The sequence below is a fragment of the Apteryx mantelli genome, chromosome 29 (genome assembly GCF_036417845.1).
Source record: "Apteryx mantelli isolate bAptMan1 chromosome 29, bAptMan1.hap1, whole genome shotgun sequence".
NCBI lineage: Eukaryota > Metazoa > Chordata > Aves > Apterygiformes > Apterygidae > Apteryx > Apteryx mantelli.
In genome coordinates, this window is record NC_090006.1 from 4,822,162 (window position 1) to 4,847,279 (window position 25,118).

The 25,118-nt window shown below is 70.2% G+C and overlaps 4 protein-coding genes across 5 annotated transcripts; 3 read left to right on the forward strand and 1 right to left on the reverse strand.

Annotated features, from left to right (window-relative positions):
- The first annotated feature begins 3,234 nt into the window (after positions 1 to 3,234).
- On the forward strand, positions 3,235 to 10,452 carry HR (HR lysine demethylase and nuclear receptor corepressor). The gene is made up of 18 exons (XM_067312269.1): positions 3,235 to 4,107; positions 4,215 to 5,052; positions 5,493 to 5,688; positions 6,238 to 6,467; positions 6,678 to 6,827; positions 6,915 to 7,001; positions 7,103 to 7,236; positions 7,394 to 7,457; positions 7,587 to 7,750; positions 7,833 to 8,048; positions 8,134 to 8,305; positions 8,811 to 8,883; positions 9,051 to 9,181; positions 9,283 to 9,390; positions 9,465 to 9,604; positions 9,680 to 9,847; positions 10,194 to 10,313; positions 10,390 to 10,452. The coding sequence occupies exons 1-18, from the start codon at positions 3,235 to 3,237 to the stop codon at positions 10,450 to 10,452; spliced, it is 3,927 nt and encodes a 1,308-aa protein (XP_067168370.1).
- Positions 10,453 to 11,922: 1,470 nt separating this feature from the next.
- LOC136994445 (uncharacterized) lies at positions 11,923 to 13,827 on the forward strand. Its single transcript, XM_067312270.1, has 2 exons — positions 11,923 to 11,973; positions 12,805 to 13,827. The coding sequence occupies exons 1-2, from the start codon at positions 11,923 to 11,925 to the stop codon at positions 13,825 to 13,827; spliced, it is 1,074 nt and encodes a 357-aa protein (XP_067168371.1).
- NUDT18 (nudix hydrolase 18) lies at positions 13,802 to 15,985 on the forward strand. The gene is made up of 4 exons (XM_067312550.1): positions 13,802 to 14,024; positions 14,136 to 14,349; positions 14,736 to 15,341; positions 15,674 to 15,985. The coding sequence occupies exons 1-3, from the start codon at positions 13,869 to 13,871 to the stop codon at positions 15,332 to 15,334; spliced, it is 969 nt and encodes a 322-aa protein (XP_067168651.1). The 5' UTR covers positions 13,802 to 13,868; the 3' UTR covers positions 15,335 to 15,341; positions 15,674 to 15,985.
- Positions 15,986 to 16,161: 176 nt separating this feature from the next.
- Positions 16,162 to 25,108, reverse strand: FHIP2B (FHF complex subunit HOOK interacting protein 2B). 2 transcript variants are annotated; one of them, XM_067312546.1, is made up of 17 exons: positions 24,705 to 25,108; positions 23,350 to 23,428; positions 22,089 to 22,258; positions 21,123 to 21,227; positions 20,703 to 20,825; positions 20,286 to 20,483; positions 20,008 to 20,204; positions 19,806 to 19,914; positions 19,634 to 19,710; positions 19,000 to 19,189; positions 18,752 to 18,921; positions 18,531 to 18,668; positions 18,329 to 18,419; positions 18,090 to 18,233; positions 17,427 to 17,567; positions 17,236 to 17,336; positions 16,162 to 17,130 (listed from the first exon to the last, which is right to left on the reverse strand). In XM_067312546.1, exons 1-17 carry the CDS (start codon positions 24,774 to 24,776, stop codon positions 17,025 to 17,027), a joined length of 2,211 nt encoding a protein of 736 aa, XP_067168647.1. In that variant the 5' UTR covers positions 24,777 to 25,108; the 3' UTR covers positions 16,162 to 17,024. The 2 variants fall into 2 exon arrangements, with proteins under 2 accessions (XP_067168647.1, XP_067168648.1); XM_067312547.1 differs by lacking the exon at positions 24,705 to 25,108 and adding an exon at positions 23,537 to 23,632.
- Positions 25,109 to 25,118: the final 10 nt, after the last annotated feature.

A 25,118-nucleotide genomic window follows, 5' to 3' on the forward strand; every position in this document is an offset into this window, starting at 1 on the left:
CACGCTCTCCGCCGCTGCCCGCTGCCCCCCAGCCGTGGCCGTGCCGCGGCCAGCGCCGGCAAGGGTTAACCCGCAGCTCCTGCTCGCAACGGGGCCAGACCGCACAGCAGCTGCTGAGCTGTAACGAAGCCCGTGGTCTGATGTTAATCACGCTGCTGGGCTCACGCGGCCGCGGCCTGCCTTCACCCCCGCCGCCCCGCGGGCAGCCCGGCGCAGCGTGCGTGCGTGCGTGCGTGCGCGTGGGGCGCGCGGCGCAGCGGGGCCGGGGGAGGCTGTGCGGCGCGGCTGCGGGTTTATGTAACGCGTGTGCAGGGTATTCCCGGGACACGCATGCACATTATGTAAAGCCGGCCGGCGCCTCCGGCACCATCCCCGTGGCTCCCTGGAGGAGGCGCCGAGCCCAGCGGGGCTGCGGCATGGGGGTGCCCACCGAGGGGGTCCGCCCGACCCGCTCCCTCCTGGCCTGACCCCTCGCCCGCTGCCATCACCCCGCCGGGGCCACGCTCCCGGCCCCCCGCGCAGCCGGAGCAGCTCCCCGGGGATCAGACATAAGCTGTAGCCGCTCACGGGGGAGCGGGAGCCCATGTGCTTGCGGTCGGCACATGGATGTGCACCGGTGCATCTCGCCGCTCGGAGGTATCTGTGTCGGGAAGCTGGGGGCTGCAGCCGGGGGGGACAGCTAGCGCGTGGGCGCAGCGCGGGGGACGTCGCAGCAGGCACCGGCTGGTGAGGAGGACCCGACTGCTCCGGGGTGGTAGGTGCTGGCTCATGCCTGGCAGACAGCAGAGCACGATCTGTCTGTGCGTGCAAGCCCGTGGCACGGAGGGATCCGGCCCTGGATACCCCCAGCCCTGCAAAACCTGTCCCCTCGTCTCCCTCGCTCGCAGCATCCTCCCTCGCTCGCAGCATCCTCCCTCCCGCACAGCTTCCCTGGACCGTGGGCGAGACAGCAGCGCTCGGGCTGCCCACTGTGCCGGCCTCGAGCTCTGCATTAAGCCCTCGGGCGGCCCCAGCACACCATCCACGGCACCCTGCCTTCCCTCCTGGCCCACGCGGGCTCAGCAGCTGGGAGGAGACCCTCTGCCCAGAGAGGCAGAGGAACTTTGCCTTCCTCCCGGGCAGCTGCGAGAGGAGCGACTGGGGTAGGGCTTTTGCAAGGCAAAATGATGGGGCCTGTGGCCAGATCCGTATGAGCTACCCGGCGTTTGGGCAGAGCTGGCGGGGTTGTGCCCCGCCATCTCGAGGCCGAGGATGGGCTGGAGCCACAGGAACCAGCGGCTTTGTGTCCCATCGGGATGGGCTCTCGGCCACGCTGCATCCGTGGCCCCGATGGAGGCGGCGTGGCGCTCTGCGCCAGGCACGCTGCTGCCCGTCTCCCCGGCGCTTGGCTCCTCTCCAAGCGGCATTTCTCCCGTTCCAGTTTCACCCACGGCACGAGGCCGAGGCCGGGCCCAGCCGGCGTCTTTCGTCGGGAGCGGGGCGGCTCGGCCGCGCCGGGAAACAAAGGGCGCTTTCTTCGCGCGGGGCAGAGCGCGGCGGCGGGCGAGCACACCTGCCCGCCTTGGCACGGCCGCCCGACGCGCACGGCACCCCCGGGGCTGGGCGGCGCGCCGGCACCGCGCCACCGCGGCCCGTCAGCGCCGGTGTGAGCAACCAGGGCCGTGCTCGCTCGCCCGCCCGCCGCCGCGCCAGTCGCTGCGGGAGCCCTCGGAGGCTGCGCGCTCTCCGCCGCCGCAGCCGCCTGCAGCCGCCGCGGGAGGGTCTCGTTCCCCAGTGCCGGTGCCGCTCCCGTGGGTCGCTCTTCCCCGTCTGCCCGAGCGCGGCGGGGCAGCCCCTGCTCCAAGAACGCTAGGGAAGAGAAGCACGGACATCCCCAGGCCAATGGATCAGAAAATCCAGCTCCAGAATTCGGAGAAGAACATCCAAAGGGCGACGCGGGCGGCTTTCTGCCTCCTCCAGATCCCGGAGCCCGACCCCTTCAGCCTGTGGGTCTAGGCACTCCCTGCTGCCCGGCTTCGCCTCCCCCGGCCCCGGGTGCCGGTGCGGAGAGGCCATGCTCGGAGCCAGCTCCTCACCCTGCTGCGCTAACCCTCCCGCGGCGCGCGGTCCTCGATGGAGCCTCCCTGCGCCGTGCCAGGTAGACAGCGCTGCGGGGACGGGGAGGACGCCGCGTGCCGGGGCGCCGCTGGCTGCGCTTTGGGGGCACCTCGTTGCTCTGCCTGCAGGCTCCCCTCACCCGCGTTTTGCCCCGAGCACCGGGCGTCCTGCACCCCGGGGTGCCCCACGCCAGCTCTGCTCCGCGCCCCCAGCAGGGAACAAGGACCAGGGACGCTGTCCCACCCCAGAGGTGGCTGCGGTTTTGCAGCCGCGGCTCGGTGCCCGGTTGCTCCTCGCCTGTCCCCCGCGGCTCGGCTGGCCGTGCCGGCTTTCGCGCTGCGGGCAGGGGGGGGCTGGAGGGCTGCGGGTTGCTTTTGCCCCGTGAGAAAGGGATGCAGCCGCTGGCTGCTGCGCGCCTCCAAGGACCGGCTGCGAACCGTGTGCGTGCGCGTGTGGCCTGGGTCCCAGAGGAGTGTTAATCCAGCAAATCTCCCCAGGCATTCCTACCAGGAGGGGCCTCTCGGCAGCGGGAGCCGAAGCTCCCCCTTGCTGCCAGCCCTCCTGGGAATCGGAGCCCGGCCCTGGCCGGAGGCGAATACCTGCGTGGGGCACGGCCGCCCCACGCTGGGTGCCAGCAGCCGGGCGCGGGGCCAGGCTGGGCGCGGAGGGCCGGGTGGGCGCGGAGGTGCGTCGCGGCCGCCAGCCCCGCGGGGCTGGGCGCAGGGGGGCCGGGCCGGGGTGGGGACCCGCTCCCCAGCCACGTGACCGCCCCGATCGTGCTCGCCGGCAGATGGGATGGAGCATGGGCGGCCTGGAGCCAGGGTGCCCCGCTTGCTCGCCTCTTCCTCGGGTGCACCGCGGTCTCCCACCGTGCACGGGAGGATGGAACTGGGGGGGGGACAGGTAGAAAGCAGCACCGCAGCACCAACACCCCATGCTCACGTGCCGCACTTTCCCCCATTGCAAACCACGTGGGGCTGGCTCAGTGCCCTGGCAGCATTTGGGCAGGGCAGGAACGGTGCCAGATGCCCCTCCATCCCATTCCCGGGCGTCCGCCTTCCCTCACACCGTGCTCTCTGTCCCCAGGGTCCGGCCTGCCTGGGACGGTGCTGAGCACCACATGAACGGCGCGGAGGCATGGCCAGCGACGCCAGGATGGGGGAGGCCCTGCTGCGCTGGAGCAGACCCCAGGAGGCAGCCCGGGACGCCTGGGTGACGGAGAGCAGCGGGGCAGCGGGGGCCCTGCCTCGGACGGCCGCCGCGGAGCCGGGACTGGCGGCCCCGGGCTACCAAGAGCCCGCCAAGCTGGGCTACGGCCCCAGGCTGGATGCAGAGAAGGGGCAGCTCTGGAGGGACTCCGAGGGGTGCCTGGGGCTCGGCCGGGAGCCCGCGGGGGGCCGGCTGGGCTGTCCCTACCCGCCGGCGCCGGCGTGCGTGCGGGACGCCCTGTGCCGCCTGCCCCGCGCCCTCAAGGACGGCACCGACCTCCCGCTGCTGCCGGAGCCCCGCAACGGCGAGCCCAAGGCGGGCTGGACCGAGCCGGGCAAGGAGCGCCGGGGGCCGCGGTGGCCCGAGGCCGTGCTGGCCACCCCGCTGGCCCTCTACAGCCACGCTTACCGCCGCTACCCCCTGCCCTTCGCGGGGCTGGAGAGCCAGCGCCCCGGCAAGCCCCGGGGCCCGGCCGAGCCCGCCGGCGCCACCGCCGCGGGGGACGGGGCCGGCGACCCCCCGGCTTTCCACCACTGCCCCTTCCTCGTGGAGGCCAAGCTGGCCGAGCGCAGCCCCTTCCTCGTGTCCTCCCTGCTGCCGGCCGAGCCGGCGTACGGCGGCGGGCTGGGCGGCACGGCGCCGGACGGCCCCGGGGCGCTGGGCGACGGGCGCTACGCCGCCGCGGACTGGCACCTGGCGCCCTACGCGCCGCCCTGGGCGCAGCCCCTCTACCTGAGCCCCCCGCCGCGGCGCAAGGCGGCTCCGGCCCCCTTCGGCAGCGCCTCCGGCTCGGGGAACAAGGTAAGCGCCGGGGTGCAAAGGGTCCGCGGCAGCCCGGGGTCCCCGCTGCGCCGCAGCTGCCCGTGCCGCTGACGCCAGCTTTAACAGAGCCCTCTGCTCCCCTCCAGGAGTTTTACCCGAAAAAAGACCCCGGTTTCCACCTCCTGGCCAAGGACCAAGTGCAATCTCAGCTGCTCGGCAGGGGCCAGGCGGGGACGGCGAGGCAGGACAGAGACGGGGAGCCGCTGGGTGCCGCGTGGAGGGATGGCAGAGCCGGTGGCAGCCCGGTGGCGCCCGCTCCTGCCGCCCCGCCGCCGCCTGCCAGCGCCGGCCACGCGGGACGCCCGCTCTTCTTGCTGCAGCCCGGCGCGCCGGGGGGCTCCTGGGCCGGCACGCGGCCCCGTGCCGTGGATTTCCCTCCGGAGCCGGCGCCGGGCAGGCCCTCCAAGCCCAAAGATGAGAGCCTCACGTACCAAAGCCTGGCGCCCGGGTCACCGCTGGGACCGAGGGAGCCCGACCCGTCACCTCTGCTCACCGACGGACGCTACCCGCCGGCCCTTTCCAACCTGGAGCTGCCGGCGGCTTGTCTCTGCGCTGCGCCGGGCTGCGAGCGGTGCCCCGGCGTGGGCTGCCGGGCGCTCGGCCCCTCGGCCGCCCCAGCCGAGGCCCCGGGGCCGGACGGCGAGGCGGCGCTGGGCACCAAAGGGGGCGGCTTTGCCTGCCCGCCCAGCAACCACACCAAGCTGAAGAAGACGTGGCTGACGCGCCACTCGGAGCAGTCCTCGCCACGCTGCAAGGCGCCCGCGGAGGGCAAGCGCTCGGCCAAGCGGCCGCACGGCGCCGCCGACGGTGCCGGTCCCGCCAAGCGGGGCGCGAAGGCTGCGGACCGCGCGGGCGCTGCGTGTCCTGGCGCCGAGGAGTGGACGGCGTTCCCGCAGGAGAGGAAGGTGCAGCTGGGAGAGGGAGGTAAGGTGACCCCAGTGGCAACGTGGGAAGAGTCGCATCCCGGTTTCCGGTGCCCATGGCATGCCACCCACGGGAGAGGGCACATGAGTGCGTGCTGGGGGCAGGGGATGCTCAGGGCTGAGCTGGCTGATAAGAAAGCCCTTATGGACGTTTTTCCTTGTGGAAGTGATAAAGCCTGAGCAGCATCCCCCGGGTTTGCTCCCGCTGTCCCTGTCTCCCCCTCCTCTCCCGGGTCTGGCGTCGCTGGGTCGGCACCCTCCTCAGGGAGGTGCCGGCATGTCGGACGTGACCCCCGGAGATCTCCCAGCCCTACTTTCCAGCCCTACTTTCTGGCCTAGTTTCTGGATGACGCCGCGGCATCCCCGTCCTCCAGGGCCGGGTGGCCAGCGCGTCCCTGCGCGCCAGGCCTGGCACCCACACCTGCCTCCCGCCTCCCCCAGGAGCGCGGAGCTGCGCCGGCGAGGGCGGCGCGGGGCCCCGGGAGCGGCGGCGCCTGCAGAACGTGCCCTGCACGGCGCTGCCCGCGAGCATCCCGCGGTGCTGCGCCTGCGCGGCCCGCGCCCAGCCCGGCCCCGGGGCCGACGGCGAGGACGACGACCCCCCCGAGAGCGCCTGCAGGCTGCTGCACTTCCGCAGGTGAGCGGGCGGGCGCCGGGGCTCGACAGCGGCTGCGAGGGGGGGGTCCCAGCCACCCAGCCCCATGCCAGGCTGCAAGAGAGCGATGCCAACCTGGTTGGGTCCTGGCGATGGAGGAGCCGCTCGGGGGCTCGTTGGGCAGCGAATAAAGGCGGTAATGCACCGAGCACTAATCAGCTGGGCTGTCGGAGCAGGGCTCGGATCCGGTTAGCTACGAGCTCGTCCGGAGCAAGCCTTGGCGCGATGCTCTTTGATGGCCGAGGGCACAGGCACAGCCAGGCTGAGCACGAGCAAAGTGCGTGACAGTGGTTGTCCCTCCTTGCGGCCAGGACCCGTGTTTTGCCCGGCGGCTCGGTGCCGGTTAGGAGAGGGTGCTGCCAGGTTGTGCTGCGCACAAGGTGGGTGCCAGCCGGCTCTGCAGCCCCCTTCCAGAGCACACACACACAGCGTCCTGCCCTGCAACCCTGCTCCGGAGCCCGCGGCTCCCGCTGCCACCACGCGCCCCGTCGGCCCCCCCCCTCCTGGCTGAACTCTCCGTCCCCTCCGCAGGTTTGCCTTTGGGGCCGGTGGGGAGCTGAGCGTGGATGGCTTTTGCACCCTGGACGAAGCGGAGGGGGAGATGCTGCACCTGGACGTCGCCGGCAAGGAGAGAAGGAGCAAGAGCGCCGGCAGCAGCCTCTGCCTGGCCAAGTACCTGCTGTCGGTGCTGGGCGACCCCTTCTGCGAGGCTGTGCGGAGAGACAGGGAGGCTTGGCTGGGAGCCTGCGGGGGACACGAGCGTGAGTGGGAGACCTGGGGGTGCCCGTGCTCGGATCTGGCCCTTGGGCGTGGGGCTGGCTGGGGAGGGCACCGGGCGTCGGGGAGCAGGGAGGCACCGGGGGCCGGGGGCTGCTGCCGCTCCAAACCGCGTGCCTCCAATATGCGCGCAGCCGGAGGGACGCCCCGGGCTCGGAGGCGGAGGGGAGGCTGATGGCTGGGTTTGCCCGCAGGGGTGACGGCCTGGAGGCGCGGGGAAGGAGCCCCCCAGCTCTGCGACGCCTGCCAGCGCGGCCTCTTCAACTCCCACTGGAGCTGCGCCAGATGTGGCTTCCAGCTGTGCCCCGACTGCCACCGCGGCAGGCGGCAGGAGGCCGGCCAAGGTACCAGCTGGGGGTCCCGGGGAGCCGCTGCCCCAGCTGAGCCCCAGCTGGGCTTTGCTTCTGGTGAATGCACCCTCTGTCTTGCAGAGGACACGGCACGGCCGGCTGAGTGCGTCCCCGGGCACGACCACGACGTCGGGTCCCTCGTCCCCACGCAGTTCGTCCCCATCCACGGTGAGCGCCCCCGGCCCCCCGCTCGCTGCCCGCAGGGACGGATCCCCCCCCCCGGGGCGGCCGCCGGGCCGGGGCGCTGAGCCGCGTCTCCCCGTCCCCAGTCCTCACCGAGCTCTGGAAGCTGCTGCACCAGGTCCGGGCCAAGTTCGACATCAAGTCGCGCTGCCCCTGCGGGGCGGCCGCCGCGGACGGGGGCCCGGCGGAGGTGGCGGGGAGCAGGCAGGTACGAGGGGCCGTGCCCGGCCCCGCTGCAGACCCCGCCGGCGGGTGCCTGGGGGCAAAACCCCGAGAAGGGGACCGGTCCGCGGGAGAGGGATGCGGAGGGGACGTGCTCCCCATGGGGCGCCCACCTGGACCAGTGGCTCGCGGTGTTTCAGGAGAAGCTGGGGAAGGAGATGCCGCCTCTCCAGCCCGGCAGCAACGGCGAAGCCGACACGTCCAGGCCCATCAAGGAAGGTAGGGCTGGCGGGTTCAGGGATGCTGCGCTGCATCCCTAGGAATGGCAACCCCTCAGGATGCCGGGCGGGGAGGTGGCGGAGGACCGGGGCCGCCCTGACGCATCTCTGCCCCCTCGCCTCCGAGCAGAGAGCCCCGAGCCGGGGCCGCGCTCGCCGGGGGGGCCGGCGCCCCGGGGGGCCGTGCAGACCGCCACGCTCTGCGACCTCCTCGCCTCCACCGCCGTCAAGCTGTGCCTGGGGCACAACGGCGTGCGCATGGCCTTCGCCCCTGTCTCGCCCGCCCTGCCCAGCGTGAGTACCGCGCTCGGCGCGTCCCCGCCGCACCGACACCGGGACTGGGGGAGCGGGCTGACGCCGCCGCCTTCGCCCCCAGGACACCCGCCTCGCCAACATCCTGGACAGCATCATCGCCCGGGTGGTGGAGAGGAAGATCCAGGAGCGGCAGGTGGGGTGCGAGCCCGGTGGCCCCGGCGCCACCGAGCCCCCTGCCTCCCACTGCCTGCTGGCGCCCGGCGGGCTCCTCTGGCTCCGCCACCCCGACCACGCCGCCAACTACAAGCTCTTCCAGGAGCACTGGCGGCAGGGCCAGGTGAGCTCCGGAGGCTGCATCCCGCGCACCCGCCTGCCCCTCTCCGCGCCGTGCCGCGCCGTGACCCCCCTGGCTGCCCCGGCAGCCGGTCTTGGTCTCAGGGCTGCAGAAGACGCTGGACGGGCGCCTGTGGGGGCCGGAGTCGTTCTGCCCGGCCGGCGGGGAGCAGGAGGTGGAGGCGGTGAACCTGCGGGCGCAGCCGCGCCGCGTGAGGATCAGCAGCAAGGAGTTTTGGGACGGCTTCGCCGCCAGCGCCGGTAAGCAGCCGAGCGCCGGCCGGCCGGTTAGCATCAAGGGGACGGGGTTGGGAGGGGGGAGACTGCGTCTTGCTCAGTGCCTGGCATGCAATGAGTCTTTGGGGCCGCAGAGCTGGCTCAATGCCTAGCACGCAATGAGTTTGCCGGGTCTCAGCCCCATGCCAAAAGCACGCCTGGCCCCGCTTTGGCCAGCCTCATCTCCGCCTCTCCTCCCAGACGGGGCTGCCCTGCAGGCATGTCCGGACGGAGAGCAGATGCCGGAGGGCCTGGCTCCTTTCTGCTGCAATAAATAATCCCCTGCGGGTTTCAGTGGAGCAGGCAGCGGGGGCCTGAGCTCTTGCACACTGCCTGCCCCGAGCACGAGGGGGGTCATGGCAGTTTTGGGGAGGATGCAAAGGGGAGCAGGGCAGCCCGCGCGTCCCGTCCCCCCGGGATGGCCCTGGGAGCGGGGACGGCCGGTGAAGCGAGGGGCCGAGTGGTGAGGCCGCGCTCTCCCTTCCCGCAGCGCGCCCCGAGCCGGAGCGCGGCGGTGACCTGCTCAAGCTGGAGAGCGGCTTTGGGGACATGCAGCTGTGCCGGTGGGTGCCGAGCCTTCGCCCCTTCCCGGCTCGCCGAGGCTGCCCCGCGGGGAGCCGGACCGGCTGCACGGGGCCGCGTGCCCGGGGCTGCAGCGCGGCTCCGGGGGCGGCGGGCAGCCGAGGCGTGCCGGCGTGCCCCGGGTGCGAGCGCCGCCTCTCCGCCGCAGGGCCGCCAACCTGAGCGCCAGCCTGCCGCTGCCGGAGTACTGCGGGCCCCACGGCCGCCTCAACCTGGCCTCCTACCTGCGGGGCGAGCGGGGCCGGCGCTGGCTGCGGCCCCGTGTCTGCGTGGCGTACGGTGAGCGCGGCCCCGCGACGGGAGAAGGGGGGGGGGGACGCCCAGCCCCGGCTCTGCCCCCCCCCCCCCCCCAGCAACCCCTCTGCTCCCTCTCCGCACAGGCGTGAGCCCCGAGGACAGGACCATCGGGACCAAAAACCTGACGGTGGAGGCGGCCGACTCCATCAGCGTGCTAGTGCACGCGGGGGCATCGCCGCCCGACCGGCCGGGTAGGGCTGGTGCGGGGCCGGGGGGCACCTGCCGTGTCCCCCCCCAGCCACGCTCACCGCCACTGCGCCCGCAGGGCTGCTGCTGCAAGCCGAGGAGGACGGGGTGGACGCGCCGCTCAAGGAGCGCCTCTGGGACGCCCGCAGCCGCCCCGGCGCCCTGTGGCACATCTTCCGCGCCGAGGACGCCGGCCGCATCCGGGACTTCTTGCAAAAGGTGGGTGCCGCCGCCGCCGCGCCCGCCGCGGCCCCCGCCGGCCCCTGGCCCCGCTCACCCCCGGCGCCTCGCCAGGACCACGAGCGGGACGGGGCGGCCCAGCCGGAGCCCGCCGCCCGCCCCGGCCGCTACCTGGACCTCTCGCTGCGGAGGAGGCTGCGCGAGGAGTGCGGCGTCAGCGGCTGGACGCTCCTGCAGTTCCTCGGGGACGCCGTGCTGGTCCCCGCGGGGGCTCCCCACCAGGTAGGGCGCTCCTCTCCACCTCGTCGTGGGGCACCGGGGGTCCCGGTGCTGCCCGGGGGGTGCATTTATTGGGGTTACAGCGATTGGGGATGGCACCGTGCCGGAAAACCTGGATGCACCCTCCTGTGTAACCTTGCATGAGCGATGTGTAACCTTGCATGAGCGATGTGTGACCATGCATGAGGGATGCATGGCCTTGCCCAAGCGATGCATGACCTTGCACGAGCGATGCCGCTGCACAGATGCCCTTTCCCGGCCGTGCCGTGGGATGGGGAGGTCCTGGCATCGCCAGCCCCACACGCCTCAAGCATCTGTGGGCTGCTGACACCGGCGGTGCTCGGGGCAGGTGCAGACCCTCACCGGCACCGTCAGCGTGGAGCAGCGGTTCCTCTCGCCGGAGAACGCCGCCCGCCTCAGGGACCACAGCGCCGGCCCCACCGGGGCCGCGCGCCGCCTCCGAGCCCAGGTCGGTGGCCGGTGATGGGGACAGGGATGGGGACGGGGTGTCGGCGGGTCTGACGCCGGCTTTGCGCCCGTTGCAGATGGACGGCATGATCTTCTCGGCGGTGCGCGAGGCCGTGGGCGTCCTGCAAGGCTGCAAGTAGGACGGCGGTGGAGCAGGGCTGCGAGGGGGCCGTCGCTGGAGCCGGCTGCAGCGGGGAGCAGGGCCCCCGCGGTGCGGTGCGGCGCGGTGCGGTGCCCGGTGCTGCCGCCGGCCGGCCGGGGGACCCGGGGCGCCGCGCAGGGGAAATAAACGTGTCTGCAGCATGCCCAGAGCCGTGGGCACACGCGACGCCTGCCTCCGCCTTGCCGTCCCGCGCCGCCCCGGCCCCGTCCCCTCCCTGCCCCGTCCATGGCGGGGGGCGCTCGGACGCCTGGGTCCCTTCAGCAGGCTGGGGAGGGCAGCGAGGGTGGTTCATGCGGGGGGGGGGGGGGGGGGGGGGGGGCCGTGGCACAAGGCAGCCCTTGGCGCAAGCCACCAGTGAAACGAGTTTGGCGCGGTCTCTGGCCTTGCCTCAGCTGGCAGCCTCGCAGGGCGCAAGCACGGGCTGGGAAACATCCGGACGCCGCCTCTCCTCGCTGGCACTGCTCCGAGGCTGCCCAGAGGTTTGGGGTGCCAGGGAGCAGCCCAGGCCTGCCCCTGCCGCGGCGCCCCGCAGGGAAGGCAGCACGAGGGACTGTGCGGAGGGCAAAACCCAGCCCCAAAGGCCTCATGCATCTGCGACATTGTGTGTCCCGCTTCCCTTTCTGCATTCTGCCATCCCGCCTCCCCCTCCCTTGTTTTCGGCTCCCCTTTCCAAGGGAGAACAAAGCGCAACCTGAGCCAGGGCCTCGGGGGCGGCGGTGGCTGGGCGCAGGGCGTGCAGGTGCTGGGATCCAGTCCCAGCTGCTGCTCCCTTGGGGTTTCCCAGGCTGCTAGAGAGGACACAGCCCTCACCAGGGCGTACAGCACGGGGGGAGCCACACGAGCTCCCGGCACCGCCGCTGCTGGCATTTGCCTTGCAGCAGCATGACAAAGTGGGCCATGAGCAGCCCGGGGAGCTGGGCTCCCTGCTGGCTCCGGAGCACTGTTGCAGCAGGGCTCATGCTGCAGGCAGCCCCGGGCTCGTTGCAGGGTGCTCGAGGATGCTGCCAGCACGAGCAACGCTGCGATTCCTCCGCAGCACAGAGTGCTGTGACATTGGGGGGGGGGGGGGGAATCGCCCTGCTTTGTGCAGCCACCCCAAGGACCATTGCCTGGAGATGTCCTGCGTTGCCCTAATGACAACAGGGAAACAGTGGGCTGACTTCTGCGTGCTGTGGAGTGTGCACAGTGCCCCATGCACTAGACACTGGGCCGCATTCCCCATGCATCGTATGCTGTGCACTGTGCCCTGTGCCATACACACAGTGTGCCGTGCAGTATGTAATGTGCACCGTGCAATATGCAACGTGCACCATGCAATATGCAATGTGCACCGTGCAATATGCAACATGCACCATGCAATGTGCACTGTGCAATATGCAGTGTGCACCGTGCAATATACAGCGTGCACCATGCAATGTATGATGCCATGCATTGCGCAATATGCGCCATGTACCATGCAGTTTATGACGCCACGCATGCGCAATACGCACCACGCGACGTATGACGCCATGCATTGCGCAATACGGGGCATGCACCATGCAGTGTATGACGCCACGCATGCGCAATACGCACCTCTTCCCACTCACCTCCGGCCCCCTTAAGGCCTAAGCCCCGCCCCGCCGCCGTGCGGGAAGAGTGACGGCAACACTGCCCAATGCGAAGCGAGCTCGACGCGTGGGGCGGCCAATAGACGGCGAGGGGGGCAGGCGGGCAGTCTGGCGGCGCGCGCGCGGCGGAGCGCCGGGACGCGCGGTGAGTCGGGGGCGTGCGCGCTGCCCCGGCGCATGCGCGCGGCGGAGCCCGGGGTGGGGGGGGGCTGCAGGCGCCCCGCGAACCCTCCCCATTGCACCCTGCACCCCGAGCCCTTCCCCTGCTGCACCCCGCACCCTGAGCCCTTCCCCTGTTGCACCCCCCCGTGCACCCTGCAAGCCCCGGAGCCCTTCCCCTGTTGCACCCCCCCCCCGCACCCTGCAAGCCCCGGAGCCCTTCCCCTGTTGCACCCTCCCGTGCACCCTGCAAGCCCCGGAGCCCTTCCCCTGCTGCACCCCCCCCACCCCGTGCAGCCTAGCAAACCTTTCCCCTATTGCGCCCTGTAGTCCCGCAGACCCTTCCCCTCTCTCACCCTGCACATCCCCAAATCCTTCCCCTACTGCACCTTGCAACCCAGCAAGCCCTCTCCCGCTGCGCCTCGCTGTGCGCCCTGCACCCTAGCAAACCCTTCCTCTCCACCCTGCAGTCCAGCAAACCCTTCTCTCCTTGCACCCCGCAGCCTAGCACACCCCCTTGCACCCTGCAGTCCAGCACACCCTTCCCCTTTTGTACCCTGCAGTCTAGCACACCCTTCCCCTACTGCATCCTGCAACCCAGCACACCCTCCCGAACCCCACTTTCCCCCAAACGCTTCTCCCCAGACGCCCTGCACTCTGGCCAGCCCTTCTCCTATTGCACCCTGCAGTCCAGCCAGCCCTGGCCCCCGCAAGCTGGCGATTCCTTCCCTAGTTACAGCCCTCCATGCAGCCCACCGCCTAGCGAGCCCTTCCACTCCTACACCCCCCCGGACATCCCCCAGTCTAGCCAGCCCTTTCCCCCCTACATCTTCCAGTCTAGCAAGCCCTTTCCCCCCTGCATCCCCCAGTCTAGCAAGCCCTTCCCCCCCTACATCTTCCAGTCTAGCAAACCCTTCTCTTATTACAGCTTTCCATGTATCCTGCAGTCGAGCCAGCCCTTCCCTTATCGCACCTCCCCGTGCATCCCAAAGTCTAGTGAACTCTTTCCTTACAGCCCTCTCTATGCCCTTCAGTCTAGCGAGCCCTTCCCCTACTGCGCGCCCCCATGCATCCCCCAGTCCAGCAAGCCCTTCCCGTATCGCACCCCTCCGTGCATCCCGAAGCCCCCTGACCCCTTCTCGTACTGCCTCCCCCCGTACGGCCTGCAGTCGAGCCAGCCCTTCCCCTACTGCGCTCCCCTGGGCATCCCGCAGTCGAGCCAGCCCTTCCCCTATTGCACCCCTCCATGCATCGCGAAGGCTGGCGACCTCTTCCCCTACTTCATCCCTCCGTCCACCTTGCAGTCCAGCACGCCCTTCCCGTATTTCAGCCCCCTGTGCGTCCCCCAGTCCAGCAAGCCCTTCCCCTATAGCAGCCCGCAGCCTGGCGACCTCCTGCCCTATTGCACCTCGCCGTGCGCCCCGCTGACCAGGGACCCCTTCCCTTACTGCACCCTCCAGCCCAGCGAGGCGCCGCTCCGGTGCTCCCCCTCGTCCCCGCGCGCCCCCCGGGCTCGGCCGCCGCCGCCGGCCCGCCTGCACGCTCTGCGGGTGCCCTCGCCGCCCCCGCGCCTGGCGGCCCCCTGAGCCGGGACGCGGCGGGTCCCGCGCGCCGGGGCCGCGGCGCCATGGCGGAGGCGCCGGCGGCGGAGCTGGACGCCGTGCTGAGCGGCGGAGCCTGGGACGTGGCCGAGAGGTACGACTGCTGCCCGCGGCCCGCCGGCCCCGCGCGCCTCCGCAGGAACGCCTGCTACGTCGTCCTGGCGGTGCTCTTCAACGAGCGGGTGAGCGCCCGGCACCGGGGCCCCGGCCCCGCGCCCGGGGAAACTGAGGCAGCGCGGGGGGCGCGTGCTGCTGGCTGCCCGCCCTGCCTCCCTCCCTCCTTCCCTCCGCAGGACGAGGTGCTGCTGACGCAGGAGGCCAAGCCCGAGTGCCGGGGCAAGTGGTACCTGCCCGCCGGCAGGATGGAGCCCGGCGAGACCATCGTGGCGGCCGTGAGGAGGGAGGTGCGGGAGGAGACGGGGCTCGAGTGCGAGCCGCTCACCCTGCTGGCGCTGGAGGAGCGAGGGCCCGCCTGGATCCGCTTCGTCTTCCTCGCCCGCCCCACCGGTGCGTCCTTTCGCCTTTCGGGTTGCGCGTGCTCGGCCCTGGGGAAGAGCGGGGTATGGGCATCCCTGCCAGCGCCCTGGTGGGGTGTGAGCATCCCTGCCAGCCGCCTGATGGGGTGTTAGCATCCCTGCCAGCCCCATCGTGGGGTATGAGCATCCCTGCCAGCGCCCTGCTGGGGTATGAGCATCTCTGCCAGCCCCGTGGTGGGGTATGAGCATCCCTGCCAGCCCCGTGGTGGGATATTAGTGTCCCCACCAGTGCTGCGGTGGGGTGTTAGCATCCCTGCCAGCCCCATCGTGGGGTGTGAGCATCCCTGCCAGCGCCCTGATGGGGTATTAGTGTCCCCGCCAGCGCCATGGTGGGGTATCGGTGCCTCTCTCCCGCAGGCGGGACCCTGAAGACGCTGCAGGATGCTGACGCCGAGTCCCTGCAGGCGACGTGGTGGGCCGGGGAGCCGTCCGCCCTGCCCCTGCGAGCCCCCGACATCCTGCCCTTGCTGGACCTGGCCGCCCGCTACCGCCGCAGCCCCTCGCACCCCGCCACCCTGCCCCAGGAGCTGCCCTGCGCCCTCATCTGCTTGCGGCTCCTCGTGGCCTTCGCCAGCGACGCCGGGGACCTGTGGGTGCTGCTGAGCACGGCTGGGACCCCCCACCTGCCCGTGACGGCCTGCGGCACGGCCGCCTCCGAGCTCCACGGCGGGCTGCGCGCCCCGGTGCTGCGGCTGCTGCGGGACTGCCTGCCGCCGGCCCCGCCGAGCCCCGCGGCCCTGGGGCTGCTGGGGCTGCAGCACCGCGCCGGCGGCGCCAACGGGGCGGATGGCGTGTGCTTCAACGTCCTGCTGAGCGTCCCGGCCGGCGGCCCCGGCGCTGGCCCCCCCGAGCTGCACGGCCCCGCTTTCCGCTGGTGGCGAGTGGAGGAGGAGGGCCTGAAGGGCAGGATCGTGCAGCGGCTTCGCGCGGCGGCCGTGGTGCCCGTCTACAGCTAGCTCCCGGGTAGGCTGCGAGGGGCTGGGCGCGCGGCTTGGGGGCAGGCGGTAGCAGCACCCGGGTGTCCCGGGGTCCCTTTGGCACCGCAGCCCTTTCCCCCGCGCGCCCCGATGGGCCGGCCGCATCCAGGCGTGCGGCGGCGGGGCGGGGGGAAAGCGCCGCGTTGGGGCCGCTCAGCCACCGGCTCCTCGGCTGAGTTGCGGAGCAAGGAGCCGGGAGCTGAGCCCGGCTCGGCCGTCGGGGCGCTGCCAGAGCGGGGCTGGGCGCAGCCAGCTCTCCGGGGATTGCTCCGCTCTCCTGGTGCCCATGCTCACGCACATCTGATTTTTGCATCGCAGGTCAGCAGCTCCGAGGGCCCCGGGGCTCGGGGGAAGCATGTCGGTGCCTCCTCTGGGACCTGGGCTGCCCTCCACCCCCCCCGCGCTCGCCAGGATGGGGACGAAGCTCGTTGGGGCTCCCTGAGCCGGCTCTGAATTGGGGACAGTGGTTACAGATGGGTGAGTGGAACCGGCCTCCGAGGCGGAGGCTGCGGGAGCCCCGGGATGCACCACACGCGGCCCCGGGGGCGGAATGTTTCGGGGCGCTGCGTCCTTGCCGGGGGGGGGGGGACTGAGAGCCAGGCAGAGCCGAAATAAAAAGGGCCATTGCTTCCTCGCATCCGTGTGGCTCCTTGTTGGGATTGAAGGGGGCTGGGAGCAGGACGCCCGGGTCGGTGGGGAGGGCAATCGGGATGCACGGAGAGCGGGACCGCAGGGCTGCAAAGCGTGCACCCAGCAGTGGCGATGGGGGCCGGGACGGCGCCATACGGACGGGAGGAGGCGCAGCGCGCGGTGCTGAGCTCACGGCTTTATTGCAGCAGGCAGAGACGAGTCGCTCGCGGGGGACGGCCGGGACGGCCGCTTCGAGGTGCACCGTCCCGGCGCAGCCCCTCGTGCCCGCGGGCGGGAGCCACAACCAAGCACACACACAGCAATGCACACGCCGTGCCCGGGCCGGGGGCTGACGGGGGCCGCGGAGGTCGAGTTACCCCAGTCGAGGTGGTGTAATTACCCCCCCGGGACACCTCCCCGAGCAGCTAACGGCCCCTCCGGGAGCCGGTCGATTGTCGCGGGAGGGCAGCGTCCTGCCCGCACGTAGTTTTATTGCCAAAACAGTCGTACCGAGGTTTGCCGGGCAGGCAGGAGCCCCTGCCTGTAAGGAAGAGCAGCATGGTGCATCCCGAGGGGCCGATCCCGGGCTGGGGCGGCAGCACCTCCGGGTGAGCTGGGAGGTAGTTGGGATTTAGCACCCGCTCCACCCCGTTTCTTGTGCCGCTGCCTTGGTGCAAAGGAGGCCAGTGCAGTGCCCGTCGCGGGCTGCCACGGCCGTGCCCGGCCTTCGGGAAGGTGCCAGGCAGGGGCAGCAGGGACCCCGGAGGATAGTGCTGGGATTAGGACCCGCTGCCCCGCTGCACCCAGAGGACGGGCGCCAGGAGCTGCCGTCCCGTGTGCAATGCCAGGAGCGGAGCCAGGAGAGGGCTGTAGAGCCGGGCCGGCATCCCGGCTGCTTCGGGTCAGCTTGGCCGCAGCCTGGCGATGGCCCCGGGCTTGCCAACCCTCAAGACGCGCCGTCCCCGGAGGCCGCTGCGGCCCGGCCGAGGAGGACAAGGAGGTCGCGGCCCGGGGAGCGGGCGCCGGGCAGCAGCCGGGCTCAGGCGGGCCCCTCCGGCGGGACCTTGACCAAGGCGATGGCAGCCAGCTCCTTGCAGAACTCCTCCAGCACCACGACGCCCTTGAAGAGCGTCGCGTGGTCGATCCTGCGGGGAAGCGGGCCGGGCGCTGCTGAGAGCCCCGCACGGGGCACGTGTCCCCCCCACCCCGGCCTCAGGCACGCGTCCCGCCGGCGGGACGCCAGCACTTACTGCTCTCCGGGCACCAGCCCCATCAGCTGCCGGCGGACCAGGAGCAGCTTGGCCCTGAACTGCGGCACGCGCTGGATCCGCTGCATGAGGTCCCCGATCACCTAAGCGAGGCAAGCAGCGGGGAAGGTCAGCCCCGGTTTCGGAGGGGTGTCCCGTCCCCCCCCCCTCCCCAGTCTGGATGGTGACATTACCCGGACGAGGACGGAGAAGAGCGAGCGGCAGCCGGGTGCCAGGTTCAGGTAGGGGTCCAGCAGGTACTCGTGGAGGTGGGGATGGGGGAAGGCGGCCAGGCGGGACAGCACCGAGGTCACCTGCAGGTTCAGGCTGTAGGGCTGGGACACGTGCAGGATGCTCAGCGGGAGCTGCCCACGCTCCCACGGGGATTTCAGCCCGTTCCCACCACCCGGGGGCTCAGGAGGGAAGAGCAAAACGAGTCCATCTGCAAGTGCTGCCAGTGCTCAGCAACCCAGGAGCCCACGCTGATGCTCTCAGCAATTTTACTCCTGCTATCGGGGGGCCGGTCCCATGCTCAGCCTAGGAACCTGCTCGGAAAGGCTCCCACCAAGCCGGGCCGAGGTTATAGGAGGGTCTCGGCGGAGACTGTAGCGAGGGGGGAGAGCTGGGGTGGGCTCCTCGATGGGACGGCAGCCTGAGCAACGAGGCTCTGCTCGAACTCTTCCCAGGGATCTACGGTCGCTTGGGCTTTCGTGTTAAGTAAAGAGGAGTGGTGCTGGCAGGACCCCTTGTGCAAAGCCTGCATCTTATCACGGCTCCCTGGAGAGCCCGGCTGGACTGCCGGAGCCTGGTAAGACTAGTCCCGGCGCCAGCCGGCAGCCTCCCGCTCCAGCCCTTACCTGGTCCAGGATCTGGGTCATCCGGTCGAAGAGCACCCGGAGGAAGTGTCCCTCGTAAAACGCCGCTTCGGGGGGGCAGGCGTCGAGGGGCCGGGGCGCCGGCGGCCAGCCCCACGAGGCCGCGTTGGCGCAGCACGCCTGGACCTGGCGGACGGGCAGCAAGGGGCCGCGGTGGGCGAGAGCCGGGGAGGGTGCGAAGGCGGCCGGGGACCCCCCCCCCCCCTCCCCCAGGTACTCACCATCCCCAGGGCATCGTGCACGTAGGTGTCGTACCCGGCTTCTTCCACGCAGGAGGAGGTCTTGGCCTCTTCGGGCACCAGGCACAGGAAGCTGGAAGAGGAGCAGACGCCGGGGAGGAGGGCAGGGAAGGGACGCCAGCGCGGCGACGCGGCCGGCCCTGCTGGGGCACCTTTTCCGACGCGGCGGGCGGCTGAGCCCTACCTGCTGACAACCTCGTTCACGTGCCCCTGCCCATCCGAGCGGGACGATCGCCCCAGGGAGGCAAGCGGAGGCTTCTCCGACGGCTGGAAGCCACCATCCGGGAACCCGTCGGTGAAATAAGGATCTTCCTCCAGCTCCCTGCGGGGCCGGGAAAGCAGAGTTAATCCGGTGGGAGCCGCGGGAACCCCAGCCCGCCGTGGCCCGGCGCTCGCCCCGCTCACAGCGCGTCCTCGTCGAGGTCGGGCTCGTGGCTGGCGCGCTCCTCGGGGGCCGGCGGGCCGCGCTGGACGTAGCCGCGCGCCTCCAGGTTCCTCAGCGCCAGGCTGTACGGCACGTGCTCGTGGGGCTTGCGCAGGAGCTCATCGAAGAGCCGCAGGCTGGCCAGGCTGATCTGCGGGGGCGGAGGCGGGGGGTGAGCCCGGCGGTGCGGAGGCGGCGGGAGCCGGAGCCGGAGCGGGAGCAGGCTCACCTCGTCGGAGAGGTGGTTGCAGTGCTCTATGAGCTGGGCACGCAGGAGGTGGCGGCGGGCTCCCGGCGCTTCGGGCTGCCGCTCCGGCCCCAGCAGGAAGAGCACCAGGCCGCGGAGCAGGGCGGGCGCCTGGATCTGCCGCACTGTGCTGGTCAGCACGGCCGTAGCCCTGAGGATGGCGAGCTCGGACCTGCCGGGGACAGCGCGAGCGATGGATGCTGCAAAGGGGGATGCTGCAAAGGGGGATGCTGCAAAGGGGGATGCTCCGAAGAGAAACCATCTTCCCGCCGTTATTTTGTGCCCCGCTCCACCTCTCCAGCTAGCTCAAATGCTCTGTGCCGGGCCGGTGAGATTCACATCCCTCCCTGGGAATATGCGGTTAATACAGCACGGCGGCGTGCTGAGAGCACGGCCAGGGCTCCGGTGCTGCCACGATGCAGCAGGAGGGCAGGCGAGGCTGCAAGAGCTGCGAGCGGGCATGCACTGCTCTTATCTGCTGGCGGATCACGAAGGCTTTCTGCAGCATCTTTGGCTCCCTGCTCTTTGCCCTGGCCCCCGACCATGCCCGCAGCCCAATCTGCAGGACGGCGCGCCCCGTGGGGCTGCCCCCCCCCCCCCCCCCCGGCACACTCACATCTGCAGGAGCTGCAGCTGCAGGATGCCCCGGAAAAACTTTTCACACACGGCCTCGGTGACGGCGTCCGCAACGACCTGCGGGTGAGCGGAGAGCCTCAGCCCCGGCGCACGCAAGCAGGCTCCCCGCACGCACGCGCGGCAGCCGCCCGGCTCGGCTCGGCGCTCCTCACCGGGTGCGCGCCCCTCGCGAGCTCGTCCAGGTAATCCAGCCAGCCGAAGAAGGCCGCCAGGCTCTCCTTCCCCGGGAAGCCGCCGTCGCCGCCTGCATCCCCCTGTGACCTGCGCGGGGCACACGCACGTGGGCTTCGGCAGGGCTGGAGCTGGGCCCAAGCTCCCCGCCGGCGCGACGGGCTCGGGCAGCCCTCGGCGCACCTCCAGCTGGCTCTCTCCAGGGCGAGGATGTCGGCGGGGTCCGTGCAGGCGGGCACGGCGCCGTACAGGGCGCAGAGGTGCTCCGTCACCAGCTGGCACAGGGCGCTGCGCTGCACCAGCTGGGCAGCGGCGGCCTCCTGGGCGAGCCCCACGAGGAAGAGCAGGTTTTCCCGGGCTTTCAGCGCCACCCGGCTCTTCTGCGAGAGGAAGAGGAGAGAGGCAGCGTCAAGCAACCGCGGGCATCCGCCTTGCCGCCGGGGCCGGCCCTCACCCCCTACCTGGCTCTTGCACAGCCCCACCAAGGAGGTGATGAGGTTGTTCTCCCTCCGCGGCGGGGAAGGCTCGGCTGCAGGCGAGCTCCCGCCTTTCCCGGCCGGGGGGATGCCAGCTGCAGCTCCTTGCGGATGCTCTCCACCCTCTCCTTCGGGGCAGGCAGGCAGCTCTGCCGGCCTCTTCCCGTTCAGGAGACTCTTGCCCTGGCGAAGAGAGGAGGAGGAGCAGTAAAGCATCCTAGCCCCAGCCTTCCTCCTACTCATCCCTAGGGCTGGAGCCCAGGGAGATGCAAAGCACGTGAAAGGACTCAACGAAACAGGCCAAATCCAGCCCTGAGGCCGGCACCGCCACAACGTCCTCAGCGCAATTGGGGTGCAATAGGGACAAGCCTGCAGCCCCGCACTGGCCTGGAGGCGCCTCACCTCCAGGAGGTACGGCAGCAGGGCGGGATCCTGCTTGATCTTCGCGCACAGGACGGCGGCGAACTGCACCTCCTCCTTCTCCGTGCCGGAGCCCAGGGCGTCGCTGCCGAGCTGGAGCAGCTTCTGCGGGAGAGCGGGGAGCTGGGGCAGGGGAGCCGTGCCGGGCCGTGCCGCGCGCCCCGGCTGCCGCGCTTCCCCCCGGGCTTTGCAGGGACGAGGCCAGCGTTTTCTCCTCCCTCGGCGCTGGCAGCGGCGGCCCCGGGAGGGGCAGGGCTGGGTGAATCAGCGTCCGCGGGAATGCTGCAACCGGCCCCAGCACGCAGCCCCGGCGGCTCTGAGTCCCAGCGTGCTGAGCGTGGCCATAACCGTGTGCCGTCTCGCACCGGCCGGGCCCCCGCGTGCCCGTTTTCGGGTGCTCACCTGGACCGGCCGGTGCACGTTCAGGTAGTGCAGCAGGGGATGCTGCACCTGCCCCAGGACCCTGCTGAAGAAGAGCAGCACCTGCTGCCTCATCCCGGGGGGATACTGAAAGGAAGGAGAGGAGAGACGTCAGCAAGCACCCGCTGACCCGTTTGCACACCCAATACCCTTGCAATTGCCCCCAACCTGCCAGGCAGCCTGGAGCCCTGCTGAGGGCAAGAGGATGTCTGAACACAGCTCCCCAGCCCTCCTGCAGAGGAACGGCAGTGGGATTATCTTCCCCTTTCCATCCGCTGTGTTATTCCTGGAGCGCTATCACCAGGGAATTAAAACCCAGGGCCCCAAACAAGCAAATCCTCACAGCAACAAGAGGCTAACGTGCATTTCCAAAACACAAAACGAAGAGGAAAATTTCTACCATTACCATTCTCCTTTGTTTCAATAAAAGGTTATTTATAGGGAACCGCAGTATTATTAGCAACAGAGCCTGGGAGAGCTGTTATTTTTAGGCTGTACTTACTTTGAGAGGTGTCTTTTTAAAAACACAGTGTCCTGCAAATCACAGGACTGATGTGCCAGTGGTGTAAACTCCCACTGCAGGCTGCACAGCTGAGAAACACCCTTCACACAAACACACGTTTAGGAGATGCAGGAAACATTCAGAAGCCTGTGCACGGAGCAGGAGGAATAATCCCAGCAGGGGCAGGAGGGAGCACTTAGACCAAGCAATGCAACCCCCAAAGACCCAGGTGGGCACTACCACTCCAAAAAGCTCACAGAAATACCGTGCCAGGCTCTACAAACTCCTATCACCCAAATATAAGACCTTCAAAGCTAAAACTACTGCGCACTACCACAAGCCATGGGAAAGGGATACCGCAAAAGGCCCCGGGTGCTTGCAGCACGGAGGGTTTTGGGGGGGGCTAACCCTCAAAGGAAGGTTTCCCCGGGGGGGTGCACACATACCTCCGCTTTGCCCAGCGTGCTGAGGGTCTCCAGGATCTTGTGCTGCAGCAGGTACTCCAAGCACGGCCCGGCCTCCCCCGCCGGCCGCTGCTTCTCCTCGTACACCAAGATGTCCAGCATCTGCTTGAGGCGCCAGGGGATGTCGGTCTCCTTCGCCGGGGTGCTCTCATCTGGCAAAGACAGCGCAGGCGCTGGGGCGAGCTGCGGGGTCTCCGCCGAATCCCGGCACATGTCCCCGTGCACGGGGCTCGGGAAGGCAGAGCAAAGCCGGCGCGGCTGGGTGCACCCCGCCACGTCCTCGCGCCCGCTCCCGACCTGCCCTGTCCTCTCGGCGCCGCTTCCGGTGTGCAACACCCAAAATGTTTTGGGCCCGGAGTTCCCAATAAACAAAGGCCGTTAATGCTGGCGACGCTAGATGGCAACATTATAGTGGAGTCGCAGCAGGACGAGAGGTTGTTTCCTCTGCTCGGGGCCTACTTAGCTCCCCTACGTCCCCGGCTGGGGCTGAGCCGCTGCCGGGGCTGCAGGGGTTTCCCGGCACGCTACGGCATGCAGTGCAAGCCTGGGAAAGCCTCCAGCACGGCCTCAGGGCCAAATTCCTGCTGGGGAAAGGATGCGAAGCAGTCAAGGCCCTGTTTTTAGTGTCCCGGGACAGCAGCGTGCACCTGGAGAGAGACCTACCCCAGCCTGGAGACTGCTGCAACCTGCCAGGAGCGTCTGCACAGACCCAAACCCCCAGGTTCGCGCAGGGACGCAGCCCTGCCTGGCCCCGGTCCCCCTGCACCACGGCTGCCCCACACCCAGGCCCTGCGCACCCGCTGCACCCACCTCGGGGAGCAGGGCGAGGGCTTTGCTGCAGCGAGGCAGCCCGCAAAATCAGCAGCGGTGCGCTAGGGTCAGTCCTTGTGCCCTGCTGCGGCGTGGGGTCCTGTCCCCAGGCCACGGGGCCCTCTCCTGGGGCGCGGGAACCCTGTCTCCAGGCCATGGGACCCCATCCTGGGGCGCGGGAACCCTGTCCCCAGGCCATGGGACCCCATCCCGGGGCGCGGGAACCCTGACCCGGGGCGTGGGAACTCTGGCCCCAGGCCATGGGAAACCTGTCCCCAGGCTATGGGACCCCCTCCCAGGACACAAGGTTCCGTCCTCAGGCCACAGGTGCCTATCTTAAGGCATGGGAACCTTCTCCTAGGGCACAGGGACCCTGTTCCCAGGCCACGGGCCCCCTCCCAGGGCCGGCGCCCGCCCCCAGGCCCCCACTCACCCGTGGCCTCCAGGTAGTAGCCGGTGATGCCTTTCCAGTGCTCGGTGAAGGCCTCCAGCAGGTCCACGCTGGGCTCCCGCTGCGCACACCGGGGCCGCGGTCAGGGGCGCCCGGAGCACCCGGTCCCGGCCCCGGCCCCGACCGGCCCACGCGTGCCCCGGCCCCGCGCGTCCCCGGCCCCGCTCACCGCCTCCACCGCCTGCTGCAGCAGCGCGCCCAGGCGGCTCAGCATGGCTGCACCGGCCCGGTACCGGCCCCGGCTCCGGTACCGGTACCGGCCCCGGCGCCGCTCCGTGCGCCCGGCGCGGCCCCCGGCGGTGGCTCCGCCCGGCGTCGTGCGGGGAGGGCGGCCCGGCCGCGGCGCCTCCCCCGGCGGCTCGGCAACGCTCCGCTCGGCTCGGGAGTGGCGAAAGGCGGTGGAGGGAGGCCCTTGAGCCCGGAAAAAGCCGCGGGTGCAGCCGTGGCGCACGCCGGGGCGGGGAGACCCCCGTGCACGCCTCGCACCGGGAGGGGGAAAACCCCCCGTGCACACCTTGCACTAGCAAAGGAAAGACCCCTGTGCACACCTCACACCAGGACGGAGAAAGACCCCCGTGCACACCTCGCACTAGCAAAGGAAAGACCCCCGTGCACACCTCGCACTGGGACGGGGAAAGACCCCTGTGCACACCTCGCACCGGGAGGGGGAGACCCCCGTGCACACCTTGCACTAGCAAAGGAAAGACCCCTGTGCACACCTCGCACCAGGACGGAGAAAGACCCCCGTGCACACCTCGCACTGGGACAGGGAAAGACCCCTGTGCACACCTCGCACCGGGAGGGGGAAACCCCTGTGCACACCTTGCACTAGCAAAGGAAAGACCCCTGTGCACACCTCGCACCGGGACGGGGGGAGGGAGACCCTCGCGCACGCCACGCAGAGACGAATAAGAGCACCGCTGTGACATGCTCCCTTGTGCGGTGAAAGAAATAAAACAAGCGGCCTGCTGCGGGTGGGGGACGCACTGCTCAGGGGCACGGCCCGGCTCACCTCTTCCCGCGGCACGATCTGGTAGAAGCCAGGTTTGTTTGTTTGTTTGTTTGTTTTAATCCTTACAAAATGTTTCTACAATTAAAAACAACAACAACAAACACAACCCAGGTGCTTTTAAGCAGCTCAGGGCTGCAGCCTGGTGAACAGAGCGCATGGAAAGCGGGCTGGGTGCTGAAAAGGCCTGGTACCGGTCTGGGAGCCCACAGTCTCCTCCGGCCCCGCTGCGGGCACGATGCTGTGGCAGGGCACCAACCTGTCGCTACTGGGGGCTGGGGCACAGAAACAAGGTGTCCCCTTCATCCTCCAACGGGTAAACTCGCACCTGACGGCCCCTCTCCTTGCAGAGCCGCTGCCCTTCTGCATCTGCCCCTGGTGGCTTGGTCCTCGGGTGCATCCAAAGGAGCCGGCGGCGCTGCCTGGGCACCGTTTTCGACAGGATCTGCGCCAGGGACAGAGCTGGCGGCAGATGAGGTTGCAGCCGGAAAACTGGGCCCAAAGCGCGAGGCTGCTGGGAGCAGTCCTGACCCGGGGTCAGGGAGGGGGAGAAGGCAGCGGGCCGGCAAAGGGCTGCCCTCCCTCAGCGCCACGGCAGAGAAACTGGAAACCCACAGGCAGGAAGTTTATATATATATATAATATATATAAAAAATAGATACATGTAGTTATAGCGTTGATACCAATGGTTAAAAAAAAAAAACACACAGATACCAAGCTGGTCCTGCACGATCCACGTGCA